This window comes from Nomascus leucogenys, chromosome 2, assembly GCF_006542625.1.
Source record: "Nomascus leucogenys isolate Asia chromosome 2, Asia_NLE_v1, whole genome shotgun sequence".
In the NCBI taxonomy this organism is placed as follows: Eukaryota; Metazoa; Chordata; class Mammalia; order Primates; family Hylobatidae; genus Nomascus; species Nomascus leucogenys.
This window is the reverse complement of record NC_044382.1, coordinates 27342402-27359488: the sequence shown is the minus strand read 5'-3', so window position 1 is coordinate 27359488 and position 17087 is coordinate 27342402. Positions and strand designations below refer to the sequence as shown.

The following is a 17087-nucleotide window of genomic DNA, read 5'->3' as shown; positions in this document are numbered from 1 at the left end:
GAGCTGAGATTGTACCACTGCACTCCTGGGTGAAAGATCGAGATTCCATCTCAAATAAATAAATAAGTAAGTAAATAAATAAATAAAAGAAAAATTAGAAAGGATAGCAAATTAGGAAACTGAGAGAAAACCAATGTCCATAATTCAACATCAAAGACATTATAACTAACATTATAATAGATTTGCTTATAGTTGTTTTAATTAGTAACAAGACACTTACTGAAAGCTTATGGTTTTTGAGACTGTCTATGTATACCTCTGTGACTAAATATTAGATTTTTTTTCTCTTGCCTTCCTTAGGGGTAATATTGGGTACCTGAAATTGTACCCTATGGGTAACTCAATAACTTTTAGCTGTAGTACAAGAATCTGTTTTCACCTACCTTTTGCTGCCAGCCAACCATTATAGGAATGGTCTACAGTTCACCAACCAAGATGTTTTCCTTGCAAGAACATTTTTTTAAAAAAGCCAGAATTTGACAAAAAAATAGATATTTGGAGAAAGAACGTGAATAAGGAGACAATCAGAAGAATGGGATTGCATGGAGACATCCTTGTAGAAGAAATGCTACAGTGAGGTGCATGTCTCTCATAACACTCTTACCCACCTACAGGGTTGGCTCCAGGTATCTAAAGCTCAGTCTATTCTTGATACAAAAACCCTGCCCAGTGGAGTGGGCAGGTGCATGGTGTGCACTCACCTGGGTAATGTACTGTATGATGATGACCAAGCTGACCAGCATGCTGATGTTGGCCAGCATGGAGAAGATGGTCAAGATCCTGAGGTTCCGGATGAGGACCAGCAGCACCAGGAAGGGCAGGAAGGAGAGCATGTAGAGTCGCGAGTCCATGGTGGGGGTCAGAATCACCGTCTCATTGGAATAGCAGTTGTTAGTTGTGCTATTAACAGCTTCCACTACCTGAGGAAGGAATGGGAGAAGCAAAAGGGGGAGATGATGACTCTTCTAATCTCATGGTTGACTCAGTGCCTTGCTCCTAATCAAATTCCCTCACAATGAATGGGAGTGTCCCACAGTGCCAAATCTCACGGTGAGTTAGGTTGAAAGTAGAACTTATTCTAAACCCTCTACACCATACTACCTCAGAAGAGGCTGTACAGGCTGGTTGCAGTGGCTCATGCCTGTAATCCCAGCACTTTGGGAGGCCGAGGCAGGTAGATCTTTTGAGGTCAGAAGTTCAAGACAGGCCTGGCCAACATGGTGAAACCCCATCTCTACTGAAATACAAAAATTAGCCAGGTGTGGTGGCACATGCCTGTAATCCCAGCTACTCGGGAGGCTGAGGCACAAGAATCGCTTGAACCTGGGAGGCAGAGGTTGCAGTGAGCCAACATCTTGCCACCACACTCCAGCCTGGGCAACAGAGTAAGGCCCTGTATCCACAAAAAAAAAAAAAAAAAAAAAAAAAAGGTTGTAAAAATACCTAAAAAATAAGTGTAATACAAAATAAATAACTGGATTCGCAGTGGCTATTTCTTAGCTTTTAGCAACTAGTATCCATTTCTCCTGATACCAATTTGATTTTGGTGAGTTCTCTCTTGTCATTGAATGCAGCCTTGGAGGACTGTAAATCACAGTCATGTGGCAGAGCTAGGGGATTAGCCTTTGACTCAAGCTGGGGCATTCAGACCCTCTTCCAGGAATCTGAATGTAAACCTAAAGCATAGGGACCTAAGGACGGACTAGAAAAGGGTAAAGATTAATTCTGATACTGGAGGCTGCTCACTAGTTCTTCCATCTACATCCTCCTTGCTACCCTGGCTCCTGTTCTTCCCTCAGATCTGCTTTTTAATTTAGTGGAAGGTAATATTCTTCCATGGAACTTATTTTCTGCTTAAATTCCCTCAGAATCTTTTTTTTTTTTTTTTTTTGCGTATAATAAAAAAACTCCATCACTTACTGTTTCCTAATTAACACATATGCTTACTGATTCCTAATTGACACAATACTGGCATTTTAAATAAGAAAACTCTTCCTTGTGTGGATTGGACCATTCATTGCAGAACATTTAGTAGCCCTGGACCCCACCCAATGAAAGCCATCAGCATGCCCAATCATTGTGATAAACAAGAAACCATCCCCCACTCTCTCACACATTATAAACACCCCCTTGTAAAGTCAGGGGTAGGTGGATGCTACCACCCTCCACTTAAAGTCAGCATGACCTAACTGATACAGTCTTATTGGACAAGCAATACAAATCACTGCAGAACAATTAGGAACTAGAGTTTAGCAGGAGGAAAACGCAAATGCATTGATAATCTCAGTATCAAGATGCTAACATCTTGGAAGATACTCATCTATATATTTTCTATACAATATCACAAATTACATATATTATACACATTCTTTTTATTTTACAAGACTTCAATCATAGCATTCACTCTTTTCTTTTGAAATGTCCCTTGCACTTAACAATACACTGTGGATACATAAATGAATCATTTAAGTATTGATTTTTTTCTGATTCCTCACTACAATTGGAAAAATAACTGGAACATTAGCTAGGTACTCAAGGCCCTCCATAAGTGGACCCTATCAAACCTTCAAGGTTTCTTCCTCTCCCATGACCTACTCTTCCTCCTTGAACCAATTGTATTGCTTCTCCTGGGCAATCCCATACGTTCCTGCCTCCCGGTTTTCACTGCGTCCTTCTCCCACCTTGGCTGCCACCACTTTTTTTCTCCAACCTGTCAATACCCAGCTCAGATGCACCACCCCCATGGAGGAAGCTTTCCCTGCTCCAGTGATCTCTGCAATGTAGTTTGCACCCTGACCTCACGTTGTTGTTAGTGGCGTCCTAGCCTGGCACCAAAATATCATATTGATATTTAACTTATTAGGTTTTAGAACACACTCTACTTGGCCTGTGAACTCCTTGATACAGTGTTTGCCTTGATAATAAATGCAGATGATAAATAAATGCAGATAATAATAAATGCAGATGATAAGTATAGGTCTGTACATGTCAGATTGCTTTCTAAAGAGCAATCTGGCAATGTTTTAAGAGCCTTCAAAACAATCAAACTCTTTGACTCAGTAATTTTACTTTAAGAAACATTAAGGAAATAAAGAAGCGCACAAAGACCTTTGTGCCAACGGATTATAGTAGAGAAACAAAGGGAAATAAGGGAAATGTACAGCAATAGAAGATCGATTAGGTTATGATCATCTGTGTGATGGAATATTATGAAACTATAAAAATTACATGACTAAATATAAGGATATTGCAAAATGCTGACCAATTAAGGTTACATTAAATTATAACCATGAATAGTTGGATTAAGAATTATTTTATTTTATTTTGTTTTCTTTGCAGAAATACAGCATAGGTTTAAGAACTTGAGCACTGGTGTCAGAAGGCCTGGGTTTTTAACTCTGGCTCTGTGACCTTACATACATTATAGAGTTTATAATCTCAGTTTTCTCATCTGCAAAATGGGAATAACCACAGTACGTGCTCTAATAAGGTCATGGAGATAATTCCATGAAGGAAAGCATGTAAAATGCTCAGCACTGTACCTGATATAATAGAAGCTAACTCTGAAAGCTTACTATATTTTTCTTCTAGCTAGTTTACATTTTTGAATTTCTGCTATAAGCAGAAAAAGAGCCCTAAAGAATAGTTTTCTTTTTAAACTTACTGATTAAGGATGGCCTCTGCTATTACCCATATTATTTTGCTCAAATTGCTGTAAGATAATTTATAGGTTAGATCAGAAAGAATTCCTAGGGACAATAACTATTAAGCCATAGATTAAGTAGCTAAAGGTAGATATAGATGGCCCAAGGCTGGATGTGGTGGCTCACGCCTATAATCCCAGCACTTTGGGAGACGGTGAGAGGCTCACTTGAGCCCTGGAGTTTGAGGCCAGCCTGGGCAACATTGCAAGGCCTTGGCTCTACAAATAATAAAAAAAAATTAGCCAGACATGGTAGCACACACTTGTGGTCCCATCTACTTGGGAGGCTGAGGTGGGAGAATCAGTTGAGCCTGGGAGTTTGAGGCTGCAGTGAGCTGTGATCTCACCACTGCACACCAGCCTGGGTGACAGAGCAATATCCTGTCTCAAAAAAAAAAAAAAGAAAGAAAGAAAGAAAGAAAGATGACCTAAAGAAGATTAGGAATCATCAAAAGAAGACCCATATCAGTTTTAGAAGCGTTAAGTATAATTAAGCTTCAAGGCAGGAGGATTAACAAAATCCAAGGGTCTTTCCAGTTCAGTAGAGATCAACTTTGAGGACAGGTCTAAGATACTGGACAAAGGGTATTGTGGCAAAAGTAACCACACAGAAATCTGCAGATATGTGAACTAGGGGAGGCAAGTTTGACAACATCTAGTTTAACTTCCTTTGTTATATTGATGAGGACCCAGAGAGAAGAAGCAGTTTGTCAAACAACTAGCAGTGGCGTGTCCTTGTCCATCTTTTCCCCTCCCGTTTTCTCTAGAAGCCTCTACCTGTTTTAAATTATCAGCCAAAAACACAATGTACACACAGCAGAAGCCAAGTTGGGTGACAATAAGGAAGAAGCTCACGATATGCCTAGAAGGGAGAAGAGAGGGAAAAAGAAAACTTGTTATAAAATAAGTCAACTTGTCAGTTCCATTTTTTGCCATTCTGCCCTCTGTTCTTAGGGGTTGGTGGCCCTGTACCAGCACACTTGGTCCTTCCACCACAATCAACAATGGGTCAAAGAAGTGAGGCAACAATTTTTTTTTTTTTTTTTTTTAGACAGAGTTTTTCTCTTGTTGCCCAGGCTGGAGTGCAATGGTGCGATCTCGGCTCACCGCAACCTCCGCCTCCCAGGTTCAAACGATTGGCCTCAGCCTCCCTAGTAGCTGGGATTACAGGCATGTGCCACCACGCCTGGCTAATTTTATATTTTTTGTAGAGACAAGGTTTCTCCATATTGGTCAGGCTGGTCTCGAACTCCTGACCTCAGGTGATCTGCCTGCCTTGGCCTCCCAAAGTGCTGGGATTACAGGCATGAGGCACCGTGCCCGGCCAACAATAGTTCTTTTTAAAAGATGATTTTTAACCACCCTCACACTCTCAGCTCAGCAAGTGGTAAAATTCTTCCTGGTCATGAGCCTCTCCTGATACCTGGCTTGGTGGCATTCCACAACATTGATACTAATTAATGTGGGACAGCAGGCACAATGTTTTTATTAGCTACCATTCACATTTGAAATTTTTTCTGCCATGTGCCAGAACTATGTTGGGCACTGAGAATACACAGACAAAGAACATACAGTCCCTTCCTCTTGTGGTTTATAGACTAATGGGTTAGGTGGAAAAAAATTCTTATGATATAGCATTAAGGGCCATGGTGAAAAGGGCATTTTATCCAAATTATGGGCAGACAGAAAGCCTTGTTAGAAAACCCAATACCTAAGAGACAGCCCCTTGGGAAAGGGAAGAAAGAGAGTTGGGGGGAGGAAGAGAGAGGGACAAAGAGAGAGAGAGAAAAAGAAGAAAGAGGAGAAGGAGAGAAAGAAGAGGAGGAGAAGGAGAAGGAAGAAGAGGAGGAGGAGGAAGAAGAAGATGGAGGAGGAGGAGAGGAAGAAGAGGGGGAGGAGGAGGAGGAGAGGAGGAGGAAGGGGAGGAGGAGAAGAGGAAGAGGGGAGGAAGAAGAAGAGGAGGAGGAAGAAGAACTAAGAAAAGAGGGAGAGGAAGAGGAGGAGGAGGAAGAAGAAGACAACAAGGAGGAGGAGGAGGAGGAGGACAGTTTTAGGAGAAGGGGAAGAAATGACACATTCAGAATCTGAATCTTTGAGCTTGAGGTTTCTATAGGAGACATTCGGGACACAACTGGGTATTAGGGTCTGGAACTGTTGAGTTGTAGTAGTGGATAAAGCCTTGCAAAGGCAGAGCAATGTTAGAAAGCGTGCAGAATGAGGAGAGTAGAAGGCAGTGTTCAACCCTGGAGAATATCAACATTTAATAGAAACAAAAAAGCTTACAACAAATGCAAAGGAGTGGCTAGAAAGGTAGGAGGGAAACTAGGGGGAAAGAGGTTTAATAGTAGCCAAGTGAGGAGAGAATGTTGAAAGAAGAGAATGGTCAATTATACACATTACTGCTGAAAGGTTCTCTAGGGCAAGGAAGATGCAACAAGAAGGTCTTTTAGGACATTGCTTGAAAGAATTTCAGAAGAATTATAAGAACAGCAAAGCCAGGTGGCCTGTGAAAGAGGTGTGGATGGGATGTAAGGCTATAAAGTCAGAGGGTGGTCCAGTGTTGATGGCACCCATTTGCTCATTACTGTAGACCCATTGTCTAAAGCACTTTATGACACATTGTAGGTATTCAGTAGACATTTGTTGAATAATATATATTGAATGTAAGATAAGATGTTGGCTACAATGGTAAGGTCTGGGAAGTTTTATTTACTTGCTTTATTATTATTATTATAATATCTTAAGTTCTGGGGTACATATGCAGAAAGTGCACTTTTGTTACGTAGGTATACATGTGCCATGGTGGTTTGCTGGAGATATAGGAACACATTAAATGCTGAGAGGAAGGACTCATACTAAAGGAATTCCAGTTATAGGAGAGGCAGTAATTAATGAAAGAAGATCCCTAAATGGAGCAGGGAAATCTTCTTTATATGCCCAACAACAAGTAGAAGGATTTGACGGTCTGTGACAGGCAAGTCTCCTCCTGGGTCACACAACTGGGAAAATTCTGGTTATTATCCAGTAGTCTTCCTTGTCTGTTCACAGACTGAATTTGTGGATTACTCTTGTAAGTATGGGCTTTGAGCAAAGGGTGGTGCCAGGCCCATGATACCATACAGACTACCTGCCATGGGCAGGAGCACACTGTGAGTACTGCAGCAGTTTAGGGAAGCACAGTTCAAAAGAGACTTTGACAGTCTAGATGGTGCTCAACAAGAGGAGACAGACAGGTGGGGACAGGTCTGAAACAAGGAGAAAGGAGTAGATTTAGTCCCAAGTACCAGAGGACAAAGGGTGTTAACCTGTTCTGTGTCACCCCTGAGAGCTAAAAGGTGGGATTTTTCAGGGAGGGAGACTTCATTCAGCTCAACAAAGGGTTTTGAAAGTCTTGGTCTTTTCCTCTCTTTTCTTCTCACTATATAACCTCTCCTTAAGAGACCTCTCTGTCCCTGGCTTCATGGCTGATGACTTCAGTTCTGGATTGGTGCGTGAAGATAGGCTTAAATCCATATATCCCCACTAGACATCTCCACTTAAATGTTTCTCAGGCACCCCAAACTCAACTTGTCCAAAATAGAAGTCATCATAAATCTGAGTCAACCTCGACTCTTCTTTGTCTCCCAATCCCAGGATCCAGTTCATGATCAAGTCATCTTTTCTTCATCCCACTGCCACCAGCTTGGTCCCGGCCACCATTGTGACCTGGCTGGATACTGTCAATAGTCCCCTCATGGATCTGACTAAATCTGCTCTTGCTCCCTTACAATCTATTCTCTTCAGAGAAGCCAGACAGATCTTTAAACAATACAAATATGATGACTTCCCTGATTAAAACCCTCCAATGGCTTCCTGGTTGGTTTTAAGAAAAGAACAAATAGAGTCTTTGTTTCAGAGGGTCTAAAATGTACCACTTGATTGTGCACCTGGCTCCTTCTTCAGTTCCACCTCCCTGACTCTCTGCCCTCAAGCTACCTGGTCTTGTTGTACCTTGAATCTGTCACCTATACCTTCTTGCTTCAGGGGCCTTCACACCCTCTCTTCCTTCTTCCAGCCCCACCCTCCAGGCCCCCTGTCCACCTTCTTTGAGGTGATTCCTCATTCTTCAGGACTCCTTCCTGCAGAACTCGTCTCACCTGTTCCATCCTAGAAAGCCCTCCTCTCCCCCAAGCCAAGACACATCTCCTAACCTGCCTGGCAGCAACCAGCCCTTCTTTCCTTCATCATACATATCCAAGCGGCTATTAAATAACTCTATTCTAGGCTGTTTAATGTCTGCCTTTCTCACTGGACTATGGGTTCTGTGAGGGCAAAGTCTTGTTCTTCTTGGTCTCCATGACATTTCCAGGGCCATAGGAGTAACTGGATAAATGTGGTTTAATAAAAGAGTAAATAACATTAAAGCTGCATAGCAAAGGAATGAGCACCCTGTCACTGGAGATATACAAGAAGTGGGGGTTGATCAGGGATGTTGCCAATGAACCCCTTCCATGTACAACATCTAACACAGAAGTGCCAAACAAACCACCTTTCCAGGGAAGAAGTCATCCCTGATAGCAGCATTTTCTCCTCCTGTGTCCTACCCCGCTGCAGGCAAAGCAAGAACAGGTTACCTTCCCCAGTGAGCATGATTCTGGAGCCAGACGTTGGGGTTGGCTTCTAGTCCATGCATCACCGTGTCCCCATAGTCCATAAAGGGCTTGTTAAGCCTGCAGGAGAGAGTGCATAAACAGTTTTCAAGAGATAGTTTAGCCTAAAGTCACATGGTCAAAAGTCAGGAGACACAGAACAAGGTAGGACACAGCTAAAGAGCAGAAAGAACACGGGGCAGAGACCTCAGGCTTTGACACTCAGCAGTAATTCCTCAGTGGCTTGTTTTCCTTACCTGTTAAATGAGGCGGAGACTACACAGCAAGAGTCTAATGCACACCTTGCATGGGGACGGTAGTTTTCATATCCATGATCCCATTGGATCCTCATGACCATTCTCTGCATAGTTTATGCCCAATTTCCAGAGGAGCCAACCAGATAAGCACAATAGCCTGACTGAGATCTCCTAAGGAGCCATACAGAAGAGCCTCACCTGAGCTCCCTGCCCTTGAATGCTCTTCACTCTTTCTTGGCCTTATTGGAGAAAACTAGGACGTAAACTTCTATTATGCATATGATGTTTCTGGGCTGTCCCTGAGAACCATGTACCAAAGGAATTGACACAAGGAGGCTGTTTTCCTCACCTCTTACAGAAGCGCTGGGCACACTTGACCAGGATGTGCATACAGTGGCAGGCGATGAAGCCCATCACCAGCAGACTGAGTGGGCCCATCTGGAGGAAGGGGAGGCAAGGGGTGGGGGAGGAGAGAAGAAAATGCATTTATGAAGAATACTGCAAGGTGGGCTTGGTAGTGCTGATATCATGCAGAACTCAAAGAACTCTCTAGCAAACTGGGTTTAAAACCCTTTTGTAGCAGCAACAGCTATTCTTTCAAATATGACCTCAAGTAATATTCCAATAAATCGCATAAAGCAATTACAATGGGGTATACTGATGGGAGTAGGGGAACACAGAATCCTGACCATGTGTGCCCTTTGTGGCCCCTGAAACATCCCCAAGGGGACCTGGTGCTCTATAGAGCATACTTGGAAAACTGGGCATAGTCCAATCCTTGCATTCTACAGGGGAGGAAACTAAGGCCCATAGAGCAGGCAAATGACTTACCAAGGGTACTAAAGTCTGTGGCAGAGCCACAGCTCAAACCCAGGCTAGATGTCTAGACCCTAACCCCGCACCAAGCTGCCTCCCAGAAAGACTGCTCACCACAGGTTGCTAAACCACTAGAGCCTCTCCCCTTACTTCCCTTCCGCAACTGACCATAAAGCCCCCACATGTGGCACCTCTCTTACCAGGATGCCAGCGTTCTTCACAGCGAGAGGTAGTCCCAGGATCCCTGTGCCCATGTTGCCTTTCACCAGGTGAATCAAGGTCTGGAACACTCTAAAGGAGAGGAAGGAGATGTGAAGTATGGGTGTGTGGAGGTGAGAAGATCCAGCAGTCATTCCCTTGCAGCATGTCAGCACCTGATAGGCAGGCTCCTAGCCATCTCTCAGTCCGTAAGTCCTTGCCTGGCACATCTGGGTCTCCTGTAGGGTTACCAACCATCCCAGTTTGCCCAGAACTGTCCTGGTTTTAGCAGGTAACACTCAATGTATGCTGCAACACTTACTATATGAGACACTGTGCTAGGTGCTTTAAATGAGTATTATATGAGACTATATGAGACACTGTGCTAGGTGCTTTAAATGAGTATTATCTCATTTAATTTTCTTGTCAAGGCTCTGACAAAGATACGATTATCATCTTGCAGATGAAGAAACTGAGGCACAGAGATTTGTTAATGACTTATCCAGGATATATTGGGGAGCCAAGATTTAACACAGGGCTGCTTCAGAGTCCCTGTTCTTCACCCCTACTTCTGCTGAGCTGCCTCCCAGAGACACTCAGACAGCATAAGTAAAGAAACAACCCCATTTCATAACTGAGGAAATGGAGGCTCAGAAGGGGGCAGAAACTAGCTCAGTGTCATAAAACTAGTAGTAGAGACAGGCTTGAACTCAGAGAAAAGGGGAAAGGGCAGGCAGAAACAAGAAATCATTGTGACTTCTGAATAAACAGGTCGGATGACTGGGTCCCCAGATGAGGTCTGGTGGGGCATAATCATTCTGGGATTGGGCTCCAGAGGGATTCTTTTCTCAGCTCAGGGCATCAGGGCTGGAGAATGCACTCCTCCCCTCCCCTAAACAAAAACTCAGACCCTTCCTTTAAGACAGGTGTGAAGGTTTGCCCGGAGGACAAGGTCTAAACCATCAGGAGAAAAAATGTTCCAGGGAGGTACTCTCTCTATTAGTGGAATTACAAAGCAACCTATTTCTACACGTTTTTGTACCTGGACCAGGTTAAGTCAAGGTGAGCATGGGGTTTACACGTGCAACTTTAGAAACCTTGGAAATTCCCCATGAGAGCCTTCTGGTTCGGAGACTTTTTCTTTGTAAAACAGCAGAGGTACTCTGGAAGGAGCCCGGTCTCTGGGATTTGACAAACCAGGGATTAAACCTCAAGGCCACGACTTAACTAGCTGTGTCATCTTAGGCAACGTGTTCAACTTTGTTGACCCTCTGTAAATGTCAGGAGTGATGCTATTTTTAAAAGATGCTATTTTAAAAGAATCTATGGGCAGAGGCTCAGGAAGCTTCATATTGAAGCTCCAAACCCTCTAGCTTCCTGAGCCTCTGTACATAGATTCATCAAGGGTTAAAGAGAACAATCGAGGGAGAAAAGGGGGTGGAGAGTCCCTGCATGCCTTTCTCCGTGTGGGTGTCCACATCGCTGACTGAGCACTACACCCTACTCGCCAGGCCAGCAATGGGCTTGTTTTGAAACTAGGAAAGGGTCAGCGGGTTACTTTGGAAATTTCTAACTAAAGTACTTAGGAAATCAGAATTTAACTTTGGGCCACTCAACCAACTTGAAAACATAGTGTGGTAAGTCATGCAAAGCGCCAAACTGGGAGTTGGGAGACATGGGTTCCAACTCTAACTCCTTTCTTTTTGGTCACCTTGGATTGTCATCTTATTCACAGCAGCCAACACTTATGGACACTGTGTCTGGGGTATTTATGCTCAAATCTCCCAGGAGGAGAGAACTGTCATTGACAGAGGAGAAACTGGACACAAAGAAGTTCCAGCATTTGCTCTAGTTGGGAAGCAGCTAAGTGGGAATTCGAGCCTGGGTGAGCCAACCCCATCGTTGCCACGCTTACTTAGCCCGTTATCTCATGTCTCCCTTTAGCTCTCACTTGCTTTATTCCTTTGATCCTTAAGTTGCTGAAGTTGCCATCAGACCTTGTATCAGTTCAGGACACAAGAGATAGGTGGTTCCCTGAAGGCCTCTGACTGAGAAATGCCTCTACTTAGCAGTGGCTGGCCCCAACTTATAGACAGCTCACTCTCAGGGTCACTAATACTTAGCAACTTCCAGGACTAGCCCTGGGGTGACAGCAGCAGGACCAGTCGTTGTGTCCATCCCTAAATTGTCCTGCTGGATGGCTGTGGGGAAGGGCTTTGCCTGCCCCTTACAGTCCCTCCCTGCAGTGCACCCCCAAAAAACACATCCTCCGATTTTGTTTCCATGCACCCTCCTTTAGTTCACACCACCACCTGTTTTGCATATCAGAAAACTGGGACTTAGAGAAGGAGTAGAGCCACCACTTGAACTCAGGTCTTCTGATTCTCTGTCCAGTGCTCTTTCTACTATGCTAGTGGTGCAAAAACTTTCTTCTTAAAGCAGCAGAACCTCTTCACTACCACACCCCACATCTTTTTTTCCTAAGTAAACTAGCAAGTCTGGTTGGGTGGTGGGGTCAGGTGTGGGGAAGGGAGCTGCAGCCCTGTAGCTTGGCTTCCCTCTTTTTTTATGTTTTGGAAGCCTTGTGAATAACCCCTACTCCCCACTCCCTGGAAAGTGGAAAAAACTAGAACTTTCCACAAAGTGTGTTTTTTAGTGTCATCTATGCTTCTCAGTTGAAATAGAGGCCAGGCTTACTGCAGGAAGGAGGCAGGGAGGAGGAAATACTTAGTGGTCAGTGAGGCCACTGTGGTTTTAAGCTCAGGACTCACCTTCTCCTCCAAGAAGTTAGGGGTTCTACCTCTATCCCCAACATTAACATCGCTGGCCAGGAACAAAAATGTGGTTTTAGGGCCAGCACTGAATTCTAGCCCCTATCCTGCCAATGACTCAGTATGTGGTCCAGGGTAATTGGGCCTCAGTTTCCCCACCTGTTCCTGTTGGGGGCTGGATCACTATGTCCCTAAGGGCTTTTCTGACAGCCTTTACTTCTGCCCCTTTAATCTCTCAGCTTGACTCAGCCCATGACTGCACCTTTTTGCAACCTTGGTTTCTCATCTGCACAATAGGTTGAGGGTCAGACACACCCACCTCAGGGTTTTTGCCAATGCAAGCAAGCTTCAGGCTAGAAAGCAGAAATAGGGATGGCAGAAAACAGCACTCACGTTATGCCCTTGGTCTTCCTCAAGCCTGCTGACTCTGAAGGACTTTCATCCAAGAATGTAGAGTCCTTGTTCTCCAACTTCTTGGCACTTTCAGGAGGCGACATAAGGTCCAATTTGATGGCAACAGCTCCCTGGGGACCCTCGGTACTTTTTGTCTCAGACATGACTGCTTAAGAAACGAGGAGCTCAGGGTGACAAAGAGGTCTGCTCTGGAAGGAGGGAAGCAAGAAGATGTCTAGTGTAGATGTACACCCCAGCACAGTGGTGTGTGCCCGGGCTGGCTCCTGCCAAGCTGGAACGAGGCCCCGCCTACCTCCCTGGAGGGCACCTCTTCCTGCCTGGAGAAGCCAGTGGAAGAGGACTCCTGGGAGGAGGAGGAGAGGAAGGACGGATTTGGAAAGTGCATCACCCATTCTTACTGATATTACTTAATAATAATCATAACGATAACAACTATTATACTGATAACTTTAATAACGAATATCTATTAAGCCCTTTACTAAGGGATAGGCAATCCTCTAAGTGTTTTATCTACATTTTCTCATTTAACCCTATCAATTAAATAAGGAGAAAACTGAGGTTTCTTGAAGTAAAGGAATCTGCCCGAGGTCAGATAGCTAGAAAGTGACAGAGTTGGAACCTAGCCCAATTTGTCAAGGTTTTCAACCAGTAACCTATTTCTGCCTCCGAGAAAATACCTACAAATCCCTCTCCTTTTATTCATCTCAGGGTAGAGGTTTCCATATCTCACTGGCTCCACAATTCGCTCTAAGACATCCCTTCTGGGAGCACCCCATTCTTAAACTGGAACAAAAAAGGGACAGTCATTCACTCATCTCTAATTAATTCTTAGCTTTTGTGAGGCTCCATGGAGTGAGTAAAGAGTGTTCTTCTGGAAACGGGGAAGAGGCTGAGATTGTATGACTCCCAGCCACATTTTGCTGGGCAAGATACTGGCGCCAGGAGGTGGTGAGATTTGTCTAAGGTCACACATGAAATCCAGGATAGAATTCTGCAGCTAAAGACAGTCTTGGGCGTTTCTCTAGTATTCCACTCTGTCATTATCTCTGTTTCAGTGCAGATGAACAGGCCAAAATTTCCTCCTCCCTCAAAATTACAGCCTTTGACTCAAGCCATACCACTCTCTCCTCCATCATCTCATCCCCAAAACTAACATTTCTTAAGGGCTTATTACATGCCACAAGCTTTGCTTAGCTAATGTCACTGCTAACTGGTAGCATCCAAGACAGATTTGTCAGGCCCCTCCCTTACATGGGGCTCTTTCCAAGGTCCTGTGTGCAATTTTGAATGGACAATTTTGTGTTGCTTTTTTCCCAAAGAGGTCCTCCTTACCACTACTTTCCCCTTCTCCATGGGATAAGCTTCAAGCTCCACAAAGCCTGGCTACTTTTGTGGGGTAGCTTTGTTAGTTTGTTTTTACAGATGTGGAAATTGAGGCTCAGAGAGGTAAAGCTGGAGGTCACAGCTGGAACTTGTTAAATCCGAACTCCCCGCTAGCCAGGTTTTTTTTTGTTGTTGTTGTTGTTTGTTTTTTGTTTTGTTTTGTTTGTTTGTTTTTTTGTCTGAAGCCTGCAGCTTTGACCACAGCACTGTCTCCTTTGTTTTAATGCTGGCCCCACCCTGCAAGTTTCTTGTCCTGAATCAACTGAAACACTTGCTGTGATTTGAGAAGTGTTATTCCCTTGTCTGGCACCATTACATGGCAGTATTGCTGGTCTGTGAAGTAGCAGGCTGCATCCTGTGACCTGCTCGTTTACAGCCTGAGATTCCACAATTTAAATTTGTAATCTCAGATTTGATGTCGCAGGTGGAGCTCTGTGTTCCTGCTCGAGCAAGGTCAGTAAATAAGATTGTTGAGGAGCTTGCTATGTTTAGATATGAGCTAGTTCTTGCCTTCCTCTCCAGATTGTGAGAAGAACTCTGAATTATCTTCAGGCCTTTTGGAAAGGGGTGGCTGGAGTATCAGTGTTTGGCCAGAGCTCTTCCCAGGCATCGTCAGTGAAAAAAAAAGCTTGTAGGGTAGGGCTCCAGACCCCAACTCATTGCACCACATGTTAGCAGGCAGGAGGTCTTCTCCCAGGGTGGGGATGTCCAAAATAAGCCCTTCTAACACGAGTGGCCCAGGCATCCGAAGCCCTGGGTTCCACTATGGCTCTAACTATGAAGCTGTGGCAACCCTTGGAAAGATATTATTCCCCTTCAAACTCCAGTTTCCCCTTTGCAAGATGGATACTAGATTGTAGATGACTTCCAAAGGCACGAGAACCCCAAGGGCTTGGATGGGGTGTTCGGTAACGCTGAGATGCAGGCCAGCTTTTCTTGGGTGGGGCAGGCAACTGGTGAAAAGACAGCCTGCCCACTAGACATCTCCAAAAAGGGTGGCGCAAATGGGATGTAAATAATGATAATAATCTCCTATGATCCTTTAAACACAGAGCCTTGTTCCTTTCATGGCTTATGGCACTTTTGAAACATGGTGTGTATCAAAGCATCTGAAGAGATAATAAAGAACAGAGACTCAGACTTGTTGAAGTAGGATAGAATCTGTGCCATGATATTTTTGCCAAGTTCATCAGGTGATTCTGATACTAGCTGAAGTTTGAGTCCACTGTTCTATGGAATGGGAATAATTGCTTCCTTTTAAATAGATTAGAGAACCAAGGCAGAGAGCTGGGAAATATTTGCCTGAGGTCGTATAATCTGGTAGAAATGATCACTAGTACTCCTTTGGGCTAGAAGTCAGAGACTTTGGAGACAAAATGAAACCCCTACCCGGATGAAAATTCATCACCCTATCCTCGCCCCCGCCGGGTACCTCCTCATAGTCTGTGGCTGATGACTGTGACTCCTCCTACCCCCATCTAAATAATAATGATAATAGTGACTCACATTTATTGAGTCTATTCTATGTACCAAGCTCTAGATGAGGTGTGTTACATGAGGTAGGCACTATAATTACCCCCATTTTACAGATGAGGAAACTGAGGCTCAGAGGGGCTACCTCCCTTGCCTAAGGTGACCCAGTTAGTACTAGAGGCAGAGCCTTGATTGGATTCCAGGCCTCTTGGCATGTGCCTCTGAAGCTGCAGTTGAGTTATCTCTGTGTTCCTCTGCTATGACTAGGGTGTAGTAGGAATTCTGAAATAGTTGAAAACCCTTTCCTGCGCATACTTTATGCCATTCAAGACTGGGACTTCATGCATCAATCAAATTTCTAAATAAATGTTAAGGACTGATATAGATAGGCAAATTCTCATTTCCATTAAAAACCTTTAAAATATCACCATTAAAAAAAAGAGAATATTTCAACCCCCTAAAGCTGGAAAAACATAATATCAGGATAAAAGATAATGGGTTGTTTTTTTTTGTGGTTTTTTTGAAACAGAGTCTCACTCCATTGCCCAGGCTGGAGTGCAATGGTGTGATCTTGGCTCACTGCAACCTCCACCTCCCAAGCTCAAGTGATCCTCCCACCTCAGCCTCCCAAGTAGCCAGGACTACAGGTGCATGACAACATGCCTAATTTTTTGTTTTTTGTAGTGATGGGGTTTTGCCATGTTGCCCAGGCTGGTCTTGAATTCCTGAGCCCGCCTTGGCCTCCCAAAGTGCTAGGATTAAATGACAAGTTTTTAATGCTAACAATACTGCTCCCTTTCTGATGGCCAGCACTCTGTGCTTTGGTGTTTCTCAACTGTAAAATATTAATGAGGGTGTCTTTAGGCAGGCGTGAGGATTACATGAGAAAATAAACAAGTACAGTGCCTGAGTCACAGTCAGTGCCCAGAGAAGAGAGCCATTTTTATTATATCATTTTATTGTTGGAGGGAACTTGAAAGGTCATTTTGTTGACTCATACCGTCTCACCGATTGGGAAACTGAGGCCCAGATAGGAGAAGGAATACAGTGAGTGAACAGGGATTCAGTGGTGAGATAGGGACTTTAACCCAGCCCAGGTCTTTTGATTTCCAAGCTCTGTTGCAGTGAGCCGAGATCGCACCACTGTGCTCTAGCCTGGGCAAAAAGAGTGAAACTCCATCTCAAGAAAAAAAAAAAAAGCTATTCCTCAGAACCTCTAAGTGGCCTAATCACATATTCATGTGTGTAGGTATAGGCTCTGACACATTTCTAGGTTTCTGAACTTGCTGGGGAGAGTGAATTGGGGATGAGGAGCGGTCAGTGGCATCAGCAAGTGGCTTCTTCTGGTGAACGGGAATGGGGTCTCTCACTTGTTGCAGGTGTCAACTCTGCTCTTATGACCCAACTGAGTTTCATTTATGTTTCTTTTTTCAGCAAAAGCTAA

The 17087-nt window shown here is 44.1% G+C and overlaps 2 protein-coding genes across 2 annotated transcripts in view; one reads left to right on the top strand and one right to left on the bottom strand.

Annotated features, from left to right (window-relative positions):
• Positions 1-13081, bottom strand: part of SLC36A2 (solute carrier family 36 member 2) — a 32526-nt gene extending 19445 nt beyond the window's left edge. The window contains exons 1-6 of the mRNA XM_003266677.2: positions 12767-13081; positions 9605-9695; positions 8938-9026; positions 8317-8412; positions 4481-4565; positions 702-920 (exon numbers count right to left, since the gene is read on the bottom strand). Coding sequence (XP_003266725.2) covers positions 702-920; positions 4481-4565; positions 8317-8412; positions 8938-9026; positions 9605-9695; positions 12767-12930 — 744 coding nt within the window. The 5' untranslated portion in view covers positions 12931-13081. The remainder of the gene's footprint in view (positions 1-701; positions 921-4480; positions 4566-8316; positions 8413-8937; positions 9027-9604; positions 9696-12766) is intronic.
• The window catches only part of SLC36A1 (solute carrier family 36 member 1), a 210965-nt gene that overhangs the window by 35499 nt on the left and 158379 nt on the right, over positions 1-17087 (top strand). The gene's annotated exons all lie outside the window — the stretch shown is intronic.